At 41.6% G+C, this 26,434-nt stretch overlaps 1 protein-coding gene across 6 annotated transcripts in view; it reads left to right on the forward strand.

The window, feature by feature from the left end:
• Positions 1 to 26,434, forward strand: part of adgrl1a (adhesion G protein-coupled receptor L1a) — a 169,228-nt gene that overhangs the window by 70,474 nt on the left and 72,320 nt on the right. For all 6 annotated transcript variants that reach the window (XM_054759732.1, XM_054759734.1, XM_054759728.1 and 3 more), the window contains exons 2-3: positions 956 to 1,124; positions 23,058 to 23,271. In XM_054759732.1, the coding sequence (XP_054615707.1) occupies positions 1,055 to 1,124; positions 23,058 to 23,271 (284 nt within the window). In that variant the 5' untranslated portion in view covers positions 956 to 1,054. The remainder of the gene's footprint in view (positions 1 to 955; positions 1,125 to 23,057; positions 23,272 to 26,434) is intronic.

Below are 26,434 nucleotides of genomic sequence, written 5' to 3' on the forward strand. Positions count from 1 at the left end.
TTGGCCTGTCTGTAGCTTTAATGCTAATGAGATGTGTGCACTTTATCCGCCTTTTACATAACTCTGCCGTATATCACTTACAGCGACATAACTTTAAAGAGTGGGACTGGAGGACACAAACCTTAGCAACACTACTGTAGTATCGCTATGTGAGCTCCGGTGCTCACATGACACTCACGTTTGAACAGCTGGATTAGCCTATTCGCTAAAGTAAAACAACACAATGCAGACGCTTACAGGAGTTTGATGTCCAGGACCACAAAGGCTGGCAAACAGCTTTTACCCACAGGCCATCAGGCTTCTCAACGAAGCACTCACACACGCCGCACGCAACACACGCACACACTCATAGCACTTTATTTATTTATTTATTTGTATTAATGTCTCTTCTGTTGTTGCTTAATTTATTGGTATTCATGTTTCTTATGTTCTTATTCATTTTCCTGTGTTTTTCTTTCTTTTCTTGGGAGAATGAACAGAATAAGAATTTCATTGCATAGTATAACTGCCTGTTTTACTGTGCATATGACAATAAAACTCTTGAATCTTGAATCTTGAAATTTGCAGCCTCCATGTCTGTAGCTGACTGACTGACAGTTGGTAGGCTTTACTTTAAGATGTATAGCAAAGATGTTTTTTGTGTGCGGGGGTGTGTAGGAGGTATCATCTTCCAACAGGGAGCGTTTGAGCGCCTCTTCCCTCATGTTTGATGTTCACAATTTGGGTCGAGAGACACACATTACTGCCTTGGTTACCTATTTGCTCGGTTAGACGTAATCTAAGAAAAACAAAATGATCAAACGTACAGTTTCTCACGTCTGTAGCCGACTGACAGGCTTTGTTTTATGATGTGTAGTGAAGCCTGCTTTTTTCCCTCCCATCCTGCATCAACCATTAACCAGTTTTTGAATAGCTTATGACGTATTTGTAATGTATTTCTCTCTCTGCCTTTTAGGTTCTTGTGCACAAAGAGCTGAAGAAGTCCCACCGCCGCCTCATCACCCCTGCCTGCTGACCAACTTCAGCCCACCACCCCGCCCTCTCGACATCCATCATGGCTCTGGCGGTCTGGGTTGTCTTGATGTGCGCCGTGGCTCTCAGTAACGTCGCTCCGTCCTCTCAAGGTGCGTCATGAAACATAGTGCATGGTGCTCAAAGCGGTGCGTCTCTGGGTGCGTCTCCCCCACCCACCCCCACCCCCCACCCCTTTGCAAACGAGCATGTAATATTTACATGTGAGCTGCGCTATGGAGCTTGTAAGCGTATCGACTTGCTGAGCAGGCTGGAAGAAGCACTTGATTAAGCCACAGTGAGGTGGAGTGTGTGTGTGAATGTCAATAACATTTGCTGACCAGTCAGAGCGTGGCAAGGAAGGGGGGGGGGTGGAATCCGTGCATGTAATGCTACCATATGTGTGACTGTCTACCATAACATATTTCCATTTTATTACTACTGTATATATTCTTATGTGTGTGTGTGGATGCTTTTTACGCCCGGCAGCAGGTGACCTGGTTGTGCTGCATGGTGCTGGAGGGGCGTATGTGTGTGTGGATGATGAGGAGGTGGAGGGATGCTGGGTTTCCTGCTAGTAGCCTGACACAGAGACAGCAGCTCACCATCTGCTGCAATGCTCCCAGTCAGCGCTGTGCCAAGCAGCCTCTGGGTGATGGACATTTAGCAAGAAGAAGGGTGCTTTGGGGGGGGGAGCGGAAGGGGGAGGGGTGGTTTACAAAGGAGAGTCGCCATGGTGCGGTGCCAGTTGATGAAGCAGTAAACCAAGAGAGAAAAAGAGAGGGAGGCTTGGATTTACATTTTTATAGTTTATGCTTGTGTCAGCAGTGGTGTTAGCGTTAGTGCTGTGTTGGTTGTCATTGGACAGGAAGTGGAGGATGCAATGTTTTCTTTTCATTCTCCTCTCCGTTTGTAACACTTCCCTTTGACATGTTGGGCCTCTGGTGGTGCTTTTCCTCCAATTTGTTTGGATTTCCCCCGTAATGGAAATTCAGTTCATATGTTCCAGTGTTGTCGCTGTCATAAAAGCTTTATGAGCGATGTTTTAAATAACATTTAAACATTCCTAGCTGGCATGCAAGCGTAAAAAGAAGTAACCGCTGTAGTATTGTGTCAAAACGCTCTTTTATGACTAATAAGGAGGGTGTAGTAAAAGTGTCGGGAAAACTGTCATATAAGTGTAATACAAAGTTAAACGCTGCAAATCCCTGTGAAGCAGCATAAGGGCCACTCAACAAAATTAAGACGTTTTTGGGGGGGAAATAAATACGACTTTATTACCACAACGTTACAACTTTTCTTCAGGAAACATATGACTTTTTGCAATGTTATGGTAATACGGTAATAAAGTCCCGTAATGTTCTGATTTTAGTCTCGTAGTATTTGTTTTCTTTTTCATCTGTACTACTTAAAAATGTCACAACCAGTGGGGCTTTCCAATTTTGCCGTACCTCTGCATGCATTACATTTTCTCGGCTTCCTACTATCGGAGCTGTCCCCTAGGACAGACAATTATGCATTAGTAATCAATTGAATGTGCATACAGCCACCAAAGCACAAATGTTGTCTCTCTTTAGTGGACTCAGGCACACGTGTGTATATATAAAAAACACCCCTCCCTTCCCCCCCTCCAAAAACTTTGACCTACTGCACCGCACTGCTGGATTTATCAAGTTAAATAAACGAAATCATTTTTCATTTATTGCCATGACCTGAGGGCCAAGACTGAACAGAAAGAAGAACAATGGAGATGGACTATAGCCAAATAGGACGTTTTTGTGATGTGACGAGAGCTTTTTAAAAGACAAAAAAAGAAGGAATGACTGTCGGGCTAATCAGGAGTCATGGAGGAAGCTGCAGGTTCTTTACACTTGACTTCACCGTCTAATGTGAACGCCTGCTCCTCCTCCAGGTTTAAACTTCATATTAAACCTAATATTTACCTCCCAATGCTAGTTTGAGCTGCAGATGTTCATTGTATCACACTGGAATGCTTTGAATTTATAGGCTCTGTGTGTCCTGAGCACATTTGATCAATGTTTATAATATGTCCATCAAATTGGAAAAAACTTTTAATCTGATTAATCAGTTTTTAAATAAATTAATCATGATTAATCACTAGGGATGTCCAATATTGGCTTTTTTGCCAAAAACCGATATGCCGATATTGTCCAACTCTCAATTTCCAGACACCGATACCAGATATGTGTCACATCTCGTATCTTTTTCTTGAGTAAAACTGTTGTAAAGTAACAATACTCTTAAATGAGTGCAGTTGTTTTGTTGGCTACTCCACACATCTCTGAGTAGATCATTCATGTATTACATATTTTTAAATAAGAAGAATACATTTGTATTTCTTGTGCCTTTATTTATGTTATTTCTGGAAAGATTTGATTTATTTTTAGTTAAAGGGGTATCGTTTTAAAACACATGAGTTTGCTGATTATTATTTTGATTGAAAACGTTCATGTTCTTATTTTATATTCTTATTTAATTGCATTACAACTACTATATATATATATATAGCTGATGTAATGTGAATGAGTACTGTCCTGGATCAATATTTATTTTATATTCTAATTTAATTCTTATTTAATTGCATTAAAACTACTATATATATATATATAGCTGATGTAATGTGAATGAGTACTGTCCTGGATCAATCAAGTTATCTTAGCCATCTGAGAAGATCACAGTTTCCCAAGTATATTAGTGTGTGTGTGAATGTATAAACGAGAGGCATTAGCTTTTTTGTGGAAAGGCGTTTTATGAAGTACATTTCCTTGTATGCACTTACAGCACAGCCTTGCCACATCCAATATGGCGGCGACGCTGACGTACGGCTCAGCGAAGCGGCGTCTACGTATATGGTTTTGACAGCAGGGCCTCCGGTTTCCCAGCGCGCTTTGCTGTACTTTTGTTGTAAACGGCTGCTAAGTTACCTGTTTCGAGCTCACATAGTTGTCGGTTATTCTGCATTACCCGTTAGTAGCGTCTTATCTGTTGTTATCTACCTATTACGTTGCTGTGTAATGGTTGTTTTAGCTCTTTCTTTAAAAAACACAGTGAGTGTGTGGAATGGTAACCCCCCCCTCCCCTGCAATTTAATTGTGAGCTTTGTTGTTGGTCTGCGTGTTTAAAGAAAGACTCCCATTATTCTCATAGACTTGTGAGCAGTACAGTGTTAACTTCATGATGCAGCAAGTTTGCGAGCTTGGCGCTAAAAGCTCTGTATCGGCTATTATTATAGGGGAAAAAAACGATTCAGACGATGGCAGATATCACGTCAAGTATCGGCCCGATAATTGTTAATCACCATTAGCGACTATGTCTGAAATATGCCTAATGAACATAAAGATCCATGACAGGCCAGGATGATACATATTTGTATGTTTTAACAGCTCCAAATGAACTGAGTATGTCAATCAAACTAAACAATACCACACTAGTCTAAAAATCTATTTGTCAAATCACATGTGAATCACACTTTAAACCGTGTCATGATGAGCGATGAGGGGTTGCGGTCAAAGACATCACGTAATTTATGAGAAATGTACTTGTTTTCCTTGTATTTTCCAGCATATTTAAATGTAGCAAATTGTTACAAAGTGAGTGATAAGAATACCCTTTCTTTATCTTCCTGTTTATTTGCACACACACACACACGCATTATAAGGCCGTTTTGTGATGTTCAGAGTGTCCCTGAATGCATCTCGCGTTCTTGTAATGAGAATGAGGAAGTGTGGTTCCCAGGATGAACAGACTAGAGACGTGTGTGAGTTGGAGATACATACTGTACAGGGTACGGTGTTGGAATTGTACTGCTGTGGATGTGTTCAGGTCAGAGTGAAGTTATAAAAGGGCGTCAGACTACGTGTGACTGTGTGGGGACGCTCCACTGGGCTGCCGTCATAACAGAGAGGCGTGCTTGCTCTGGTGCGCATGCGTTCATTACACTAAAAAATGAAGTCATTAAATGAATTATTTACTTAATTATTTAAGGCGTTATTTTTGACAGCCCTAGTTTATAGTAGTGCTTCCTAGTTTAGGAAATAAAATGGCTTTTTCACTAGATAGAGCAATTCAACTCCAACTTGTATATTGGAATGTGTTAAAAAATACATATGATGTCTATTAGTAGGATATATGGTGGCCGTCGATGCATTTTACCATAAAATGCTACGTACTCTCTTTGAACTCTCCTTTACTGCATTCTAATGCTTTACCTGGGCCGCCACCCTCCTGCGGGGACTTCCCGACGGAATGCCACATGTATCCTGACAAAATGTTCCGCTGATTGTACATGAATACTGGAGAATACAATGTCGCTCCCTATAGTCCATTAGGTTTGCTTAATGTGGCAAACATGGCAGGCAGCGGCAGCGGCGGCGGCATACGTGATGGAGCCCCGATGCTTGGCTTTTCATTTAGCACGCGCGCTAACCTTGCTGCAGTGCATGCTATTTCACCACGGTGGCAGCCGAGGCCATTATAAGGCTATTTGTAAGTCATTTTGCTATGTAATACATGTGGCAGGTTTCAATTTGCAAATGCGCTCACGTAGGCTCATGTGTCTTGTTTTTTTTTTTTTTTTTTGTACACCAGCGTGTGTGAACTGGCGTACCAGCTTAATCTTGTGGAATATAACTGTCCTCCTTTTGTCTTGCCTGTGTTTTTTCAATTACATTTTCTATGACTCACACGAGCCTGCATTATTTATGTGATAGATGTACTCACTGGACACTTCATTAGGAACGCCTGCATGTTTCAACGCAAGAATGGGGTCACAATTTATGCTTTTACAAAAATAAGTATGCGCTCCAATGTAGCTGTAGTACATGCATTGTAGTTTTACACCAGTGCACAGCACAAATGCGATCAGAAACATTGGTACGTCAAGCACAGTCATTGCAGGGCACGGGGGAGGGGGGCTAGAAACACACATACAAAATTGCCCACTGACCATTTTTCTGATAATTATAAAACGTTGAGGATATCTGTGTTACACGTACGCTAGCATGTCTTCCAAAGCATGTGGACCACCAGCAATAGGGGGCGCCACAAATGTCACTTCCAAACTGTGGCCTGTCACATGACTATACATCAGTTTTGTACATCTGATGAATATTGTATTGTGTTCTACTATTGAGCGAGGCCAACACACATTCATTGTGGCAATTGGGTAATATTAAAATTGTAATTTTGCTGGCCTCTCTAATTCATAACAATTGATTTCCTGACAGCCGAGTCGCAATAACATCACAGATAGAGAGAGAGAGAGAGAAAGAGAGCGAGTGGCAGGTGTGCCGCTAACCTCGCTAGCCTGCTGTTGACGTCTTATGTAATTTACTATGCAGTGTATATACACCCTGATACTATTTCCTTTTGTTTGCTGCGTCCTTTTTATCAAGATAGTTTATTACTTGCAATGGCAGACAGCATAATATGCAGTCATCAATTCCTACTGCACAGTACATTCATCAATGACGACAATATCCTCCTCAAAGGCGCATCCGTCTGCTTGACGATCTGTCTCTTTTTACGTGCCTCGAGCAAAAACGTGCACGTGCGCCTCAAGAAATCTCTCTCCTGTGAACTGCCGCTAACAAAGCGCGAGTTCGGAATGCATACACGCCTGATTGTTGTTTTTAATTTGCATCCAAATGTGCATAAATGAAAGGTTAGCGTTGGAATAATGAATAGGCATAAATACGTTTATTGCTGAGTTCCCTGCTTTTGCTTACAAAAAAGGGTCAAGGCAGACATGACTCACTACCACCTCCTGTGGCACAAAGTGGTGTTTACAAGATCGCTTAATCCATTTCCTGTATTTCAAATTTATAGTCAGGTATTCATTTATTTATCTTGATTGTTTCAAAGAAAATGGTGTTGGCACTGTTATCGAAGATTTCAGGCAACTCGGGCTGCCAAACGTCTGTCCTCCTTTGATCGTTTATCGTTTTCCTTGTCCGCTTTCCGCATTTCTTTTTTTTTTCTTCTTGTCTCTCGCCACCTACCTGCGCCAGGCGGGGGTTTGTGGCGGTCTTCAAAGCGCTGGGCTGAGAGCAGCGGATCACACGGTGGGCCAGTGTGCGCCAAAGGTTAATGGACAGCCTTTGAGCATATATTGGGAGAGTCGGTGGGGCCGGCAGATGAAGAAAGGGAGAGGCCGTGGCAACATGGCGGCGTGTTCTTTTAAGCAGTCCTTTTTTTTTTTTTAAGCTGACACTCTGCTGGTACACACCGCCCGCGGCTTTTTTGTTTGTTTGTTTGCAGTGTCCATTTTGTTGCTGTGTTTGTGTTTGGATGTACTGCATGTATGTTAGCTTGTGTGCATTGATTCAGGCAACGCAAACAAGCTTGTTCATGAAGGCTAGCAGGCTGTTTGTATAGCCGTGTGCTAGCGGACTCCTTTTCACTCAAGTCCGAGCACCGAGCTTCACTTTCATGTCCATGCATGCTAGTATTGTTTAAGATTCTGTTTTATAGTATTTTTCAGCAATTTTAAATGTATTGTATGTGCAAGTGATTGAAAATCTGCTGTGCTTGGGTATACAGTGATCCCTCGTTTATCGCGGTTAATTGGTTCCAGACCCCACAGTGATAAATGAAGTGAATAAAGTAGGATTCCTTATTTATAAATGGAATATTTTTGTAGTTAGAGCATAAGAAACCTGTTTACAACCTCCTAATTACAATTTGTAACATTATTCGAGCCCTCTAGACATGAAATAACACCCCGATAGTCAGGTTTACACTCATATTACTCAATATAGTGGACATAATAAGAGTAAATAAGCCATTTAAGACAAATAAAACTCGTTCTTGTGTGTGTTGAAGAAAGTGTGTTCCGGACATGCGGAGGAGAGAAAGTGATGTTGGGGGATGGGACAGGCTTATTAATATTAGGTTAATTATTTTGTTGTTATTATTGCGCCTGTTCTGAAATAATTCAAACTAGCAATAAAAGTCTGCTGTTCTGGCAATCAAGTTTGCCGTTAGTGCGTCTGACTGAACGTTACAGTAACATTACTGACACCTAGTGACCAGTGTGGAGTACTACTTATCATTCATGACGTCTTTGAATGTGTCTTCTGAATGCCTTGTATCTGCATTTTAATTTGCCATTGTTATGCTTAAAAATGCTTATTTTAGGCATTTATAAGCTGTGATTTATTAATGAATATAATTTTGGAACACAGTGAATGAGTGAAGTGCGAAATTTTAAGCCCAAGTGTCGAGGGACGACTGTATAGCCATTCTGTGAAGATAGCTTTTGTCGTTATCTACTTTTCGAAAAGAAAAAACACTTACTTGTGACGGTGGGTTGCAGCAGTGTATGTGTGCTAAATGTAATTTGTGAAGTTGGCCAGGAGGCAAAACTCAGTGTTTATGTGCGGACGGGTAAAAGGGAGCTTTTTGGTCTGTGTCATAAGCAATGTGCGACATTATCACATGTTTTTAAACCTTATTTAACAACAGAACAAGAACCTATTGACTTGCGTGCATGTGCCGTATATAACACACACTGGCGATGAAAAAACCCCAATAATATCATGCCCTGGGCTCCTGATTTTAAAGATAATGTACAAGTTACTGTGCATCTAATATGTCACTATATTAGAGCATTGAGGGAGTTAACACTGGCGTACCCAGCATGCCTTGCGGGCGCTTTTTAAATGGCAGTTCTAGTCACATGTTTGCAGTTAGCGCTTAGTTGTTGTTGCCCATTGTTTTAGAATATTTTTTAGAGGATCGTGTTCAGTCGGCACACAGAATGACACAGACACATCAAGGTATTTTAGCCTAAACAAGGGCGTATTTATTTAAGCATCAACACACAAGATATATGATTGCAGCGAAAAAGCCTCTTACCTACGCCAACAGAGTGGAGAGCCAACACCCGTGGAAGAGTTCGCGTCAATCGGCTGGGCGTTCGATCACAACCCGCAGCAGACTCCGTCTAGGTGTTTTCGCTCTCCCCTCTTTATACCAGTCTGTTCGTGCGAGCGTGAGAACGGGGTGGCCGGCCCTGAAACTCAGGCATTCGCACGCAGAGTTACTATTTTTTAACAAGCACCTGGTAGGCAAGGTCAGCAGATATACAGTGGGAAGTGAATATTCAGAACAACATAAACCCTTTCTCACATTCGTATCAAGCACCTGGTAGGCAAGGTCAGCAGATATACAGTGGGAAGTGAATATTCAGAACAACACAAACCCTTTCTCACATTCGTATCAGTGAATATTCAGAACAACACAAACCCTTTCTCATATTCGTATCAAGACCATAACAAGATACAGTGGGAAGTGAACCCTTTCTCACATTCGTATCAAGCACCTGGTAGGCAAGGTCAGCAGACATACAGTGGGAAGTGAATATTCAGAACAACACAAACCCTTTCTCACATTCGTATCCTGGGAAATGGATGTTCAGAACACCCATGTACAATGGAAGTTCATTGTTGCTGTGTGTTAATTTACCTGTTACGTGTATTGAGAAGTGTATGTATTTTTCTGCTTGCACATTGAACTGTGCATTTTCCAAACAAGCCGTACTTCACTGACTATCCAGAGTTATGGCGCCATCTACTGGATGACGTAACGATAAGCGATGGGTGAGCAGATAGCGCCGAACCTAAAAAAAAAAAAAAAAAAATTGTAAAAGTTTTTAAAATGGCTTCAAATACTGTACAGTCCAAAATGAATTGTGGCGGGCCGCCACAAATAAATGAATGTATGGGAGACGATGCACAAGGTGGAAGTGGCAGAGATAGACAAAGCAAGTGGAGGCGTGGAAAGAGCAAGACAGGAAGTGTAAATGTGTTCATGTTTGCTGGTGAATAAAAATTAATTAGGCGTTTAGGTGACGAAAGCAGTGTTAAAAAGGGTCCAAATAGCACGGCGGCGCGACAAAGATGGGAGCGTTCAACAAGCGTTATACTGCTAAGTGTATTTTATTGCTGCGAACATAAATTTAAGGTCAGGGGTGCTGGAGTTACTGCACGATGAGCGTTACGTACGTATTGCCAACTCGTAAACATCCAGCGCTGGAGCCTCGGCATTAACACACCACTCTATCGTACACACTCACTGTCCACGCAGCCAAGCCTTTGGCCCGGCATCTAAGGAGGTTAATTAAGTGTCTAATGCAGCGGCAGCACTGGGCTTTGACACTCATCTCCACTAACAGGTCTCTGGATGCGATTTGCAACTCTTCCAAGTACGTGCACATTTTTCTGACAGCAGTGAACCTCGTAAGGCGCTCGGCCTTGCCCTCTCTGTCTCTCTTTTGCCTCCATGCTTTCTTTGCCTCTCAGCCTCCGTTCTCTCTTCATTCGCGTTGCCCTGTCTCTCTCTCTCTCTCTCTGTCGCTGTACGGCCATGTTTGCTACCGAGCCGTTTTTGACAGTGTTCGTGTTTGGTTCCGTTAAAACCTAGAGATGTCCAAGCACTCGGAAGCACTCGCAAGCACTCGCTCTTTTATTCCATTTTTGCTGTTGGGATTTTTGTTTCATATATTTCCCCTTTCTTATAGTCAATTTTCTTCTCGTAATGATGGCTTTGTTCCCACAATATTTTGATTTTATTCCTGTAATATTAGGACTTCCCCCCCCATCATAATTTTCCAATAATTACAACTTCAGTCATTGTTTTGTTTGTTTCTCATAATATTTTGACTTAAAAAAAAATAAAAAATCTTTAATATTTCAACTCTATGCTCCTAAAATGACATTATTTTAGACAGGTGGACAGCAAGACACCCCCAATAAATAAATACGTCCAAATAACAAATAAATCAATTGTTGTGTGATTTTGTTGTCAGCACATTCAACTATGTAAAGAACAAAGGATTTAATAAGAATATGTCATTAATTCTGATCTAGGATGTGTTATTTTAGTGTTGCCTTTATTTTTTTGAGCAGTATTTATGTTTATACAACTTTTTTCTCGTTAGAATATGACTTTTCTTTTAATATTGTGACTTTATGCTTGTAAAAACACTGCTGGTTTTGCCATTTCTGCTTTTTTTTTTTTTTTTTTCATTTTCCAAATATTTAAACTTTCTTCCAGTAAATAATTTTTTCGTAATTATGACTTCATTCACATATTTGAATGTATAATTTCCATTATAACTTTTCCGCAACATAATTTTCGAAAATGTATTTGTTGTTTTGCTTCTCATAATATTGCTACATTTAAAAAATATCACATTTTTTCTTTAATATTTCAACATTAAGCTACTAAAATGATGTTACTTTTCCCCATAATATTTAATGGGGATTTTATTAGACTGAAAATGTAAAGATAAATATTTTATCTTTACATTTTCTCATTAGATTACACCTTTTTATATAACTTAATATTTTGACTTTATTGTTGCAAAATTATTGCTGATTGTTCCATTGTGTTGTTGTGTGTTTTTTTTGTGTTCTTTTTAAATTTTGAAAATGTGCCTTGGGCTAAATAAAAAGGGCCCCTAGGCCACGCTTTGGACACCCCCGAGTTAAAAGGTTCGGCCAAGGATGAAAGTGATCATCCCAACCCTGGTGTGCACCAAGCAAGCACTGAGATGACAAGTGTACTTTGAAGCAGTTCGTTTCACTTCAGCTCAAATTTGAACGCTACACGGCCCAAAGACACAGACCAGTGTTAAAATGACAGCAAAAACCATGCAGAAATGACAAATATGTAAGAGAACATGCGTTTGGAAGTGCTGTCTCTCTGCTCTGCTCTCTCCCTCTGTATGTGTGCGTGTGTGTGTGTGTGATAACAGCGCTGTTTAAAAGTATATTGTACAAAGTCTTTATGAAATCTAAGCTGGTAAATATAGCAGAACCCATAAGGGTTGGAATATTCGACTTACATCAGGTAATATGTCACCAAAAAAATGCCCAATCAAGTCCTTGCTTTATGCATTTCTTCTTTACTGCACAGTCTTCGATCCCATGACAAAAATACCAGTGTGACCCCAAAATGAACAGCACCAAAGTATCTTTTTAAAAACGTTTGGTCTGGACCAGGTCACCGAATCACAACATGTATACAATGTAACATTTGGCATGTTGACTACAGACACCGAGTACCAGAAGCCATACCCATTCGATTTTGGTGCATATCCACGATTTACGTCAGATCTTGTAGTATCCGGCCAACTATCAGACACTTCAACTTTTGCTAGTTATTGTAGTGGTGCAAATAGTACTTAGCTGTATTGCAGGCACATACTGTAAATTGTAAACAGATCAAACTAATTACTTGCTTGATATTTTTTCTTGATCACATCAACCTCTCACTTGTTGCTAGGCAGAATTCATTAATCATCCTAATGACACAATTAGCATATGCCAGGCAAACCAGCAGCTGATGGAAGAACATTTACACACAATAACTTCTCAATTTGCAATCACTGCTCTGTATTAAACATAAATTAGGACACCTCATGGTGGTTCTCATTTTGTCACATGACTGTAAATGAAAACGTTGTGCTTGATGGCGGCCACGTTTTTCAACTAATCTTTCTCAAATTTGTCACACACGTGCTTGTCAGTCTCCTAAAAGTGTGGACCAAATTTGGTGGTGATTCGGCTAATCGCCCTAATGTTACAGTGAGTGGGTGTTTTATATAGCGCATTGAGCTGTGTGAGAAATTTCAAGTCAATCCCACTTATGGAGTCAAATTTTGTCAGAACAATAATAGCACAAATGGCGTAGTAGTAGTTAGGCCTGTCAATAAATCAATTAACCGCACGGTAAATAAAAATGGACTCAATAATTTTGCCAGCCTCAATATATTGACATGCATGCCTGTTTGCCTCTTCCCTCGCTACCAAAAAGGCTGGATGACAAGAGAGTTCACTCTGTGCATCTGGCGTAACAAGTTTTTTGTCTTTTTTGTTTGTTTATTATATTGGTTATTTTTATTTGAAAACTCTTCACATTCCAATTATAATGTTAAATTTGAGAAATTAAAGTTTGTTGCTTTTGATACCATGTAGTCACATTATTTTGCCATGTATTATCTTTACATTCATGAAAAACTGGTCTCAAAATAATGTTCACGATAATATCGTTTATCGGCAATAATTTGTAGGACAATTATCGTCCAGCAAAATTTGTTATCGTGACAGGCCTAGTAGTAGTGCATGTTTTGAAGTTTTTCGCCCTTTTGTGTGCAGCGGTTCAGGAGTACAAGTGTTAGTTTACGTAAACAGACATCGCAAGAAACATATTGGTTGTCAATTGTTTGGATAATTGGATAATTACACATAATTCCTCAATAGTTGAGCCATATGTCGGTCAAAATAGCTACGTAGCGTTTATTATACACACATTTTATGTGTTGTGCCCAGTTAGCATTTGCTATCAAACATTGCAAATATACGATAAATGAAAATGATTATGCAAAAGACAATGTACCTGAAGTCAAGGCAACATATCAAAAAGGTTTCAACAACGGGCGCATTTTCCTAAAATCACAGTTTCGCTAGCTAAACAAAATTTGCAAACTGAACTGGAAGTTACGTCCCCGCTCTATGATGTCACAAAAATGTTAATCACACAAAACATATTTTCATAGTTTGAAATAAATGCACATAAATGACGAATGAAAGAGATAAATATGAACATTTGTGGTTACTTATACCTTCATTGAAGACCTGTTCACAAAGACACGATGTGGCAGCGAGATCAACCACCACCACCTTCCAGTTTTCAGTCACACCAAGAATCACGTCTTCAATTAATTGGTAAAAGTAACCTTAAATGTTCATTCATCCCTTTCATTCATCCTTTATATGTGTTTGTATGCATTTTGAATTGTTTTCTGAATGAAAACGTGTTGTAAAACAATTAAAACGTGTTTTGTGTTAACATTTTTTGGCTTTCTGGAAAAATTAATTGGAATTACATTATTTCTTATAGGAAAATTAGATTCAGGTAACGTCCGTTTTGGTTAGAGTTGACCCTGTGGAAAGAATGAATGATGCTAACCAAGGTTCCACTATATAGGCATCTTACCGCTGAGTTAGTTTATCCTTAATCTGAATCATAAAGATGGAGGTTGCATTTTCGTGTGCCCCTTATTGACTCATCTGGTCACCACTTAATCCGAGGGTAGCCAACTCTCGTCGATCGTGAGCTACTAGTTGATCTTTGGGACTTTGCCGGTCGATCGCGAGAACATTTTGGGGAAAAAAAAAGATCATATCAGTGCCCTCATCTCCCGGACGGTGACCAGCACGCATGTATTTTGTCCACTGAACACGCCCGTACGCCTCGTCCCGGTCCAGGCAGCAACCGGCGAGCCCCAGCAAGAAGCCCAGTCTCCTAGTACATGCTAGTACACCGCATTGCCTCGTACACAGACTCGTACGCCGACTCCCCGCCAAATGAAATGTTGAAACCAATAACCAGTAATAACACAAAGCATAGATTGTGTGTGCACATATATATCCTGCCTGTTTGGGGGGGTAGATCTTGTGCAGGTCCACGGCCGAGACCAGGGATCTTGGTCTCAAAAAGTTTGGTGACCAGTGACTCTAATCTTTGCCGGGGAGGAGCAACAGCGAATCAGGAGGGAAGCTACAAAGTGATGTTTATGAGTTGGGTAACACATGCGATGGACCCACACTACCCTGGTAATGGGCACCCCTGCTTTAGAGGGACGGTACCATTGCACTTTGTACACCAGTGTCAACGTAGCCGAAAAGACTCGAATCAGTTATTTTGGTTCCTGTCACAACTTTACCCAAAATTTCATACATAGAGAAGTGAAGTGTAAAACAGGGCTTGACTTTGACTTTGCAGCTCCGCCATGCCTGCCACACTTTCCCTGCTGCAGTTGATACGAGACACAATGTGCGCCTGCTCCTGTGATTCGTGCTGCAAACAAAGTTGTACACGGCCTGTAGCACAGCTCTCCTCCCTCGGGAGGAGGGAAAAAAAGATATTTTACACCGGTTGCATCTCATACTTGGACGGACTGATTTTTATTTTAGGGCTATGCAACCCCCCCTCGTCTCCTAAATCTCCCCCCCGCTGAGGCTTCTTTTTTTTATTGCATAATTAGGCGGCAGAGCTAGCAATGAAGCGCTTTGACAGTATGAGCACGTCCCGTCTCGCCTCGCTCCTCAAGTGTGTGTGTGTGTGTGTGTGTGTGTTGTGTGTGTTGTGTGTGTTGTGTTGCCGGGCGTCTCAGTGGCTGTCTTAATCTCCCCGCCATGCCTGCTAGTTCCCCCTACAGCAGAGTTTGTCAACAAGCAAGAGTTCCCGAGGTCGAAGCTGGATGAGTTTTTATTGGGGTGGGGTGCTGTTGTTTGCCTGCAAGACTTTTGGGGGTGAATTTTTGCAAATGTTCGTTGCAACCAGGGTGTGTTTATTCCTTTTCCATTGTGTATGAATTCTCCTGTGAATGATGTAATGTTGCGGACAGCACTGTAATTCATGAATCCATAAGAGTAACAGTAAACCATAATCACGGTTTGGTACGTACCTCGGAAATGATAAACACCTTTAATGATTTTTAAAATGTAACGGAAAAAACTGCAAACTGCTGGCGGGTAATTGTGCTTCATTTTGTCCTTCAACTGACTCACCGGTGCTTCTGCTGGCTGCACCGCTGCAATTTTCCCCAAACACTTCAAGACATGATGAATCAATTCATTTACATTCCAAATCAATTGATTCTAAATTTTAGATTATTGGTGGGCGTTTCTCCTCTCTGACCTATTTGACGTTCATTTTCACTTCCAGGGCGATGGCTTTCCTTTTCTTTGACGCACTGCTACGTGCAAAAAGTTAACGCGTTTGCGACGTTATCTTTCCTCAGTGAAGCTGCACGCACACTGTATTCGTACGTGTGCGTTCTTCCGGCGTTTGCACCGGAACTAGTTCACGAGCAAATTTCATGTTTACGGGCCGAAATTGAGTTTTTAATTAATTTCTGAGAGCATGGTCATTGTAAACCGAGGGCCTGTATATGTAGCGCCATAAACACAGAGGTAGATCCAGGCTTCATAGTTCCTGCTTAATCTTAATTATTTCTCTAATAATTTGGGCAATTCTTTGGTCACAAAGGTCCAACATTAGTCACCTCTGACCACAGGCATCTTGTAGAAAGTCGTCTCACAAAAATAGAAGCTGTGGGCCGATTGCTCCATGTTTACTTCCTGCATGTCTCATGCCAAGGTGGCCAGGTACTTTTGTCCACATGCGTTATTCCAGCTTCACCAAGGCCGTCCTCCGTGCACCCTCATGTTCGTCCTTTAGGTTCGGTCTCAGGATGTCACCGCATCACAACTCGTCAGCGTGAAGCCTGCGCGGATGTGACAGTCTTATCCGCATCGCCTCGACAAGGCCACGCTCCAGCGATTCATTAGGCTAACTCCGAGTCGCTAAAATGTAGCTGATGAATCGCCGGATAAATTGCCAGGGGATGCGTCTCGCTTTTGCAGAGGGATCCCTATCACTGATCACTGGCCCTCTCCCCGTGGGACTGTGAGTTGTTTTTCTTTACAAGCCTGGGGGTCACTTTAAGGACAAAAGGGATGAATAGGAAGCAGGACTTACTCAACTTAGCTTGGCATGAGTGTTCTATGGCACTCTGCTCGAGTGCAATGCTAATGAGCAGAATTAAGAGATAACTGCTGGAACTGACAGGAGGGCCAAGAGGGGCTCGTCACATTTCGGACCCAGAAAGCCAACCAGCCGCCTAACAAGTTGGCTCCACAAGTACAGGACGTCCTGTTGAGACTCAACTTAGCAACTTTGTGGACACCTTTTGCCTGGATGTATTATTAGAGATGTTCCGAGGCTCTGCACAAGTCGTCCAAAATGTCAAAACTACCATCCCTCGGTCAGATCCGCTTGGAAAAACTTTGACAAATCCCAAAGACGAAGCTTGCGAGCCTTCAAAAAGTGAAAAAGATGACAAGTCTACATGCATACGGCGAGAAAAAGTTCCACACAGCATCTGAATTTGAATGATACATATCAATGATACATTTATGCTAGCAGTTACACATTTCCGTTCATTGACAACAATTTAAATGTGCCCTATTTTGCACTTCAAGGTATTTGTTCATTTAATTTTATTGTAATTTGCAGGACTGTGACCAAAATGTCTCATTTTTTAAAATGCTAATTTTTACATACAGTATGTTCAATAGCATTCTTGAAGATTATTACAGTTAATCCCTGCTGTGCACCCATCGGGGGGAAAAAAACACCCGAGGTAAATCAAAACCATTGAGAAAATATAATAGGGTTTAAATACGTTACAACAAAAGTATGTGTACCATGGAATAATAACCATAAGTGTAAGTAACATTTCATATTTCATATCGTATTTACTTATTTTTAAACACCCACGGTGAATTAAAAAAAACACCCAAGCTAAAACAAAAGTACAGCAAAATCATGCACCATTAAACATAATACATTAGAAGTGCATTAATAATAATAACAACTAAGTCGTATTCATTTTTTTAATATATACTGGTGATTAATTAGAACTCCCAAAGTAAATCACTCCGTGACATGGTTACAGTAGAATTACATGTACCATTAATTAATAACAATAACTGTAAGTGATGTTCAATGTTTGTATTATTTATTTATTGGCGACCACCCACAGTGAAATAAAAAAACAAGTTCAAATATGTGCGTGTCCCAGTAACTAATAACTGTAATATTAAATATTTGTAGTATTTGCTTATCTGTGAACACCTATGGTGATTTAAAACGAAACAAAACACCTGAGGTATGCCAAAAGGACAGCCAAAAGCATGTCATTAAATGCGCTGTAAATATAGCACATTAGAAGGGCACGTTTAAGTGCATACATTTCATATTTGTATGATTTACTTGCTGTGGTGTCGGATATGACTGACATAAAAACCCATGTAAATAGAGTAGTGACGGAAGGCTGCTAAGAAGGTTTAAGGACACATCCTTTGTGTGTTGCGTTAAAGGATGAGCTTAAAGTTCTCGTCTCCATTGAATCTTGTCTTAGGTGGAAGAGCGTGCTTCAATAGAGCGGCTGCAGAGAGTTGGAATTGGTGGAAAAGAACGAGCGTGTGCGAAAAAGAAAGAAGAAGAAGAAAGAAAAAAAGGTTCTTGTCAGCCGGTCCAAACATCCATTCACCCTCAGGCTTTAATTACTGCGCAAGGATAATGATTCAAATCCAATCAGCTCTCCTGCTCTTAATTTGTAGCTTCCATTATGAAGGCAAGCACTTCAGCTCCTCACAAGTAACACCGAGCCCTCGGCAACCCAACCACGCCCAGGAAACTCGGCGCATATTATGTGCAATATTCAAACCATATTTACCTCGGGTGTTTTTTTTATTCACCGTGGGGGTCACCAATAAGTAAATAATACAAATATTCAACGTTACTTACAGATTATGGTATTATGTACTGTATGCACTTTTGATGTGACATACATAATTCATATTATATTTTCTCGATAGTTTTTAGATTTAGATTTACTTTGGGTGTTTGGGTTTGTTTTTTTACTCACCGTGGGTGTTTACCAGTAAGTAGATAATAAAAATATTCAACATGACGTAGAGTTATTGTTGTTAGTTAATGGCACATGCACATACTGTTTTTAAACCACATAAATACCACATAAATTGCTTTCTGTGTTTTTTCTCTCTCTGTGTGCCAATAAGTAAATTATACAAATATTCAACATACTTCAACATACTTACAGATAATACTATTTAATTCCATACGCACTTTTAATATAAGTTACTTAAGCCATATAATATTTTCTCAGTAGTTTCGATTTGCCTCAGTTGTTTTTTTTTATTCACTGTTGAGCGTCACCAATAAGAAAATATTAAATAAGTAACAAACTGTTGTTAGCTAATGGTATGTCATATTTTAAGCATATTAAAGGGTGTATCCTTTCGCCCTATAGGTTTTGATTTACCTCAGGTGTTTTTATTCAAGGTGGGTGCACAAAATAAAGCTATTGACATTACTTACACTGATTGTTTAGTATTTAAAGGAACATGCACATCTTATGTACTATACAGTATTTGCTCGTCTGTCTGTTTTTGCATCCGCAAGGAGATGAGTCAAAATCCGCCATTTATGCATATGGCTCCTGCTGAGCATGACACTTTGTCATCGGGTTGCTGTGACATGCACGACTCAATGCGCAGTGTTTCTGTGTGTGTGTGTGTGTGTTTGTTTGTGTGTGTGCTGGCAGAGTCGACCCTGAGAGCGTAATGGATTCCTGCACAGCGAAGGACAATCGTAGCTCATGGCCAGTCCAAGCTCATCCTCTGCTCATCTCAGCTCAACTCCATTCCAGCTAGGCCTCAAGCCATCTGGATGATGCAAACACACACACACACACACACACACATTGTCTTTCTACTCTTCACGCAAGCATATCATTCAAAACTTTCTGCAAGCTCCCTCCTGGACTCCTCTTTCACCTCCCTGGTCTCAGTGTGAGGTTCTAATGGCTGTCCAGCTGCTGTGTACTTTCACCACAGGCTAGTTAACAGAACAAGGCCACACACTGACACATTGTAATGCTGCTGTGACACCAACACGCCACGTGTGCACACGCAACTGAGTGGATGTCACGAGGTGTTTGCTTTGTTATTTTTTTGCATAAATGTGTGTGTGTGTGTGCGCGCGCGCGCGTGTGTGTGTGTTTGTTTGCTGGCTGGCCGCGCCTGCTGTTTGCATCTCTGCGGCTTTAATTAGTATGCGCTTTTGCATCTAGGTCTTTGTGAGCTGGCGCTCGCATGCTGGCAGAGCAGAAAAGATGTGAGGTGTGCGAGTCAGTCAGCCCTGATGGAGTTAGTTACACGACGTTTAGAAATATGAACAAGTCAATTGGCAGTGAATCATGTAGCACACTGCTGCAGGATGACTGACGTCCACATTCACCCACATGGGCGCCCCTGTCCACTGGAACGGACAGTGGATGAAACCCAAGCAGTGTCAGGAAAGTGGGGCTGACTCAAGGTGGAAATGTAAAAGCGACACCCCCCCGTGAAATTTGAGCTCACTCCGTTTTTACATTTGACAGCATGCAGAGCGTCCTCCTCGACTATCAATGGAGAGTCAAAGCCGTCTGCTCCTCCAGCACAGTTGGCAGCTGCGCTCCGACCCGTTTAGCAGTCCTCTGACGCCACGCTCCAGCTCACAGAGGATTCAGTTATTCGCACCCCCCCACAACAAGTTTTGTTAGTTCAGTACCACGGACAGCAGCTCTGACCGCTTCACTTCGGCTGGCAGGCTCAGAGAAGAAAAGCTGGCTGTCCTTCAACACGGAGGACTGGACTTCCAGATTACTGATTTCTCTTTCTCTCCAATTCTGTGTCTGTGCAAGCCAGAAAACATGTTTTCTATGATTGCAGTAATCATTTGGTTCCAGACTCGCCCATGATAAGTGAATTTTCGTAGAATTCCTTATTTATAAATGGAATATTTTAGTTAAGTATAGAAAATCTGTTTATGACCTTCTAAATACGTTTTTTAACATTATTAGAGCCCTCTGGACATTAAATAACACCCCTATAGTCACCTTTACACTCGAATTAGCCAATATAGTAGACATAATAAGAATAAATAAGCAATTTAATACATAAATAAGATTTATAGTCGTTTGTGTTACTATAATTGTGTTCCCCTCAGGGGAGCTGAGTGAGGGGCGGACAAGAAGTGATGTCAGGCTTGCCGTGGGTTACGGCCACAACAGTATCTTGTGTTTGTATTCAGGATTATTGTGCCTGTTGTGAGAGCATTCAAACCCGCAAGAAAAGCCTTTTGTTCCGGCAAGTCTGGTGCTTGTGTGTCTCTCCAAATATTACCGTAACATTACAGACACCCAGTGACCAGTGTAGAATACAAAATATTCTCAACGTTTTTGAACGCTTCATATTTGTATTTGAGTTCATTTAGCTATTTTTTATGCTTAAAAGGTATAATTAGGCAAGAAATATGTAACATTTTCTTCACTATGCATATTTGTTTCCAAATAACAGGCCATATTCAACCACGAACCAGCATGATTTTTGAAGACTCATGGTTTATTGAAGCTGTGAAATTGGACGTGCGAAGTGTCGAGGGGTGACTGTACTGCAAAAATGATCCTCTGTTTGACAAGAGCGCTCTGTTTGTTTTTTAGGAACTACTGCAAAAACACGAGTCAAAGATTCTCTATATGAGACGAAAGCTGTGCTTTTTTTTAGGGATCTGCTGCAAAAATGCTAATCAAAGATCCTCTACAACAGGAGTTGTCGGCTATTTATAGGAATCTGCTGCAAAAACTTTTTTTTTCTCCAATCCAAGAGAGGCAGTGAAGGGTGTACAGTTGAAGAGACTACTGGAGAGAAGAACTCTCTCAGCACCTCTCTGGATCCGTCGTTCATGCCTCTCAGCCTGGCTCACCGATTAACCCCGCGTACCCCAATCACCCCCTCCTCTCCCCTCCTCCTCCCTGCTGTCTCCCGTCCACACAGAAGCTGACCACCGTGCGCTGACACGCATGTCAAACAGCACACACTAGAGACAAAAGGCTAGACTGACAACTTTTTCTTTTTTTTCCCTCTCTTCTCGTATTCAGCTCTTTACTCTGAGCGATGCCGTGAAGGACGCGGCTCCCACAGTGAGCTCGGGTGTAGGAGTTTGTTAACATTTGACACTCTCACAGTTTGTCTCGCGAGCGGCGCCGTGTCTTGTCGGAGTCGCTGGAAATTATTTGTCTGCCAATATATAATGTGTTGTGTCACCAATGTGACGATGTGTGTGTGTGTGTGTGTGTGTGTGTGTGTGTGTGTGTGTGTCATAAGAAGAACACTCATTTCAGTCACTGATCCACTGTAAATGACATTGGTGGCACCCCCTGTGGGTTGTGGTCAAAATGCTTAGGACGTCATGCTAGCATACATGTAATACAAATATTAAAATGTTATAATCATGAGACAAAAGGGCAATGAAAAGGAATATTTTCATAGTTCTAGCATAGAAAACCTGTTTACCACTTTCTAAATACGGTTTTAACCTTATTAGAGCCCTCTAGACATGAACTAACACCCCTATAGTCACCTTTACACTGGTATTACCCTATATAGTTGACATAATAAGAGTAAATAAGGCATTTAAGTCATAAATAAGACCTGTGCCCGTGTGTGTTGCTATAACTGTCTTCCCTAGGGGAGCATTGAGTGGCGTTGGGGGTTCAGAGTTGAGTTTCAGGTTGCCGTGGGTTACGGCCGCATCTCATGTTTTTATTAGGGATTATTGTGCCTGTTGTGAGATCATTCAAACCTGCAATAAAAGACAGTTGTTCTGGCGATCAAGTCTGGTGCTTGCATGTCTCACTGAACATTACAGTAACATTACTGACACCTAGGGACCAGTCTTTGAAGGCGTCTATTGCATGTGCTCTATTTGTATTTTAGTTAATTTAGCCATTTTCTTGCTGGGAAATGCTTAATGTAGGCAAAAAAACTTTAAAATGTGCTTAAATATGCATATGTTTTGACTAAATAGCTTAATTTCCTCAGTAAAAGAGAGTGAAGCCACAAAATTTGAACCACAAAGTGGCAAGGGATAACTGTACTTTTTTGTCATGCCCCCCAGGGGACAGAAATTTTATTTTGTTTTATTTTGTTTTAAATCATACAGTTGTGAAAATTTAGCAGAATGCCCTTTTCTGTTCTTTGTGCACTAAGCTGGCTCCATAAAGGCACTCTTGTGTGCACCTCAACCTTTTCAAACACCGTTGGCGTGAATCACCTCCTCTCTCAGGTCCCACATCCTCCCAAATGGGGAAAAACCATTGAAAGTTGACATTTTCACATCCTGTAAGGTGTAATAGCCTCGCATCCCGATACTTTTGCTGCATGGCTTCCATGAGGATGCAAAGTTTCGCCAAACACCTCACATCGTATTTACAGCGCAGCAGCAACAAAGCGCCTCCTCCTATGAAATGAATCAAGGTTGGTGGAGTTATCATTCATTTCTCTCTCTCCCCCCCCCCCCCCCTTTCGTCTTCTCCTCCCCAGCTCTGAGCCGGTCGATGATGCCCTTTGGCTTGATGCGGCGAGAGCTGGCTTGTGAAGGCTACCCCATCGAGCTGCGCTGTCCCGGCAGCGACGTCATCATGATCGAGACGGCCAACTACGGCCGCACCGACGACAAGATCTGCGACGCCGACCCCTTCCAGATGGAGAACGTGCAGTGCTACCTACCCGACGCCGTCAAGATCATGTCACAGAGGTAAATCATCTGTCTGGACTGTCTGGTAATATGCACCCACTGGCCTCTTCATTAGGTACACCTCCATCAAATGACATCCAGTTGATAATAATAATATAATAACTATATGTGTACTTATGTGGTTTTAGTTTGGAGTGCACCATACTGAGTTATTTCTAATATTAATATCAATTTATTTACTCAACTGCCGAGAGTACCAGGCTTTATTAGGGATAAGCGGTTAATATTGGATGGCATTTATTTGTACTGTGAAATAGTAATATGCAGAGATGCACGATATCTTGTTTCTCAAGACTCATATGGTACTGCTAACTTTTTTTTATATTGATTTTTTTTTTTTTATTTTGATTTAACTTTAGTTTGTGCACACCTGGATGTAAGAAGGACTGGAGCAAATCAACTGTAGCTGTAATCAAATACCCTGACATTACTACTGCCACATCACTACTATCAGGAGAACCAGAGTATAAAGCAGAGGGAGCCACCTGCTGTGGCCCAGCAAGGCGCACTGTATTCGGACACAAGCTCAGAGCAGCCGGTGTGACGCAACGGAGGTCTCAGGCAAACCTTTTGCACTTTTCAAACACTATGGTGCTGGCGTTTCAAGTGGCCGATAAAATTTTGCTGTGCCCGATGTATGCCACCCCCCACCCCCCCACCACCACCCTCAATCGCAGAGCATTTCGTGCAACCACTACGCAAATTGTCTTCCTCAGAAAGTGAATGTTTGTTTACAAGTGAGCTCAGGGGAAGTTACGAAAGGCCATTAACGTTACAGGCAGAACAAAAAAGGAGCGCTTGATTTGCTCACCTGCACAGTGCAGAGTAATCTCGCCTCACTGGAGCGTTTTTTTAAATGATCATTGGATGTTCTCCCTGTGCGTGCGTGGGTTTTCTCTTGTTTCCTCCCACATTCCAATAACATTCATGTTAGGTTAGTTGGTGGCTCTAAATAGTCCATAGGTGTGAATGTGATTGTGAAGAGTTGTTTGTCTATATGTGCCCTGCGATTGGCGGCAACCAGTCCAGGGTGTACCCCGCCTCTCCCCGAAGTCAGCTGGGATAGACTCCAGCATACCACCTAGGATAAGTGGATAAGTGGCGTAGAAAATGAATGAATGTTTTGTATTATTAATTATTAGTTCTATTTTTTATCATTGCTCGTGTCATCTGGAGTATTTTGTCAAGCATTTTTTGCAGTAGATCCTTGAAAACAGCAGTGTGCTCTTGTCTTATAGAGAATCTTTGACTAGTGTTTTTGCAGTAAATGCCTTAAGTACAGCAGCGCGCTTTCATATTTTGATTGTATTGTTTATTGCTTGATTTTATTGTTATTACGTATATTTAGGTGTGTGTTTTACTTGTTGTCTTTGTTATCTGTTTTATTTTTTAGCCCTGTACATTTTAGTTAGTTTTGTTATTTTCATGCATCTTTTATCTTCTTCCTCATTTACCTCCTGTTCAGCACTTTGGTCAGTGGTTGCTGTTTTTAAAAGTGCTATGCAAATAAAGTTGGCTTAGCTTCTGTCATACAGAGGATCCTTGAATAGTGTTTTTGCAGAAGATTCCTTCAAAACATCAGAGCGCTCCTGTCATATATTAGATTGTTGGCTAGCATTAACATGGCGCTTTTTCGTCTTAATGACTTCATTAATTATTTTCCAAGTCTCGCCCCCAGTCCTTAACCGTCTGAAGACATGGCCACAGAAACAATTGAGTTGAAAAGCCCTGGTCCAAAAGATGGAGGGAACACGAGGGGAGGAAGTAATTTCACACTAGACTAGATCATGTGATAGCTGCACCTGAGGGGGAGGGGGGACAGAGGACGCAGCGGGGGGGGGGAGTCGAGTGACGTAAGAGTGGGCGCTCTCCAGGGGGATCGTGAGTGAGAGCAATTAGAGGTGAGAGAACATGGAAGGACGACGGCAAACACTCCTGGCCGCGTGCAGCGGGGAGAAAACATTCATATGCACGCAATGCCGCCGTGTAAAAGCACATCGACGCATGCCTCCTCACGACACACACACACACACACATAATCCAGCTCTATCTCACTTTCAAGCATTTCTCCCATGTTGCCTCTTAAACCTCTGGTGCTTTCACACCATCTCGCCGTCATGTTTCGCAGTCCTTTATTTGCCCCCCTCTCATTTCTCTCCTACAATCTTGCCATTTACACACAAGCACGCACACACACACACAAGCGCTGCGCCTCCATTACATGTGTGATGGATAGCGGGGAGAGGGTTTTCATTGATCTGAGTTCAGAGGAAGCAGATGCTGAGCGCAAACACCAAGAGCAGCTGCGAGAAGCCCTAAGAATGCACTTGCAACAATAATACAAATATAAACATACACAAGACACATGCACACACACTTGCACGCTGATACACACTGCACAATCTGCTGGAGGTGATTTACTGCACACCCACTGGTCACAGGTTGAGGTGGCATCCAATACAAGAACTTTGTCAACCGATCTGCTTCATCACAACTAAAAACACCAAAATAGAAGACTGACGCTCATTTAAGTGCAGACCTTTTTCTTTGTTTTGTTGACCTTTTTCTTCAGCTGGTGGTCCCCGCTTTAATAGATGCCATACCCCAATTCATTGCCAGGTGGGCCACTACTTGAATAATTAAATGACTCACCACAAATATAAAAACAGGAGGTGGCTGCAATGACTTTTAGTATGCGCTGACATGGCGTCTGTAAAGCTGAGGTGTACAGTGGAGTTTAAGAACAGTATTCTGGTGCAAGAACCTGCTAAACGTTTTTAAAACACAACTCGGTCATATGCAGATAAAGTTAAGAAAGAGAGAGATTAACTCAAGTGTGTGGCAGTCCATCATACAACAGAGAATAGCATTTATTTTTAGATATGACATTGATCCATCCATCCATTTTCTTGTTCTCATTAGAGTCACAGGGAAGCTGGAGCCCATCCCAGCTGACTTGGGGCGTGAGGCAGGTACACCCAACCGCAGGCATTCATCGTTATACAGATTATACATATTACTCTATGTATTTATGATGACGATATATGTGTCAAAGCTCCGTTATATGACATGAACCCTCTGCTGATTTTAAGGACCTTCTGCAAAAATGCTAGCCAGAGATCCTCTATATGACAGGAGCGCTGTGTTGTATTTAGGAATCTAG

This window comes from Dunckerocampus dactyliophorus, chromosome 18 (genome assembly GCF_027744805.1).
Source record: "Dunckerocampus dactyliophorus isolate RoL2022-P2 chromosome 18, RoL_Ddac_1.1, whole genome shotgun sequence".
Lineage (NCBI taxonomy): Eukaryota > Metazoa > Chordata > Actinopteri > Syngnathiformes > Syngnathidae > Dunckerocampus > Dunckerocampus dactyliophorus.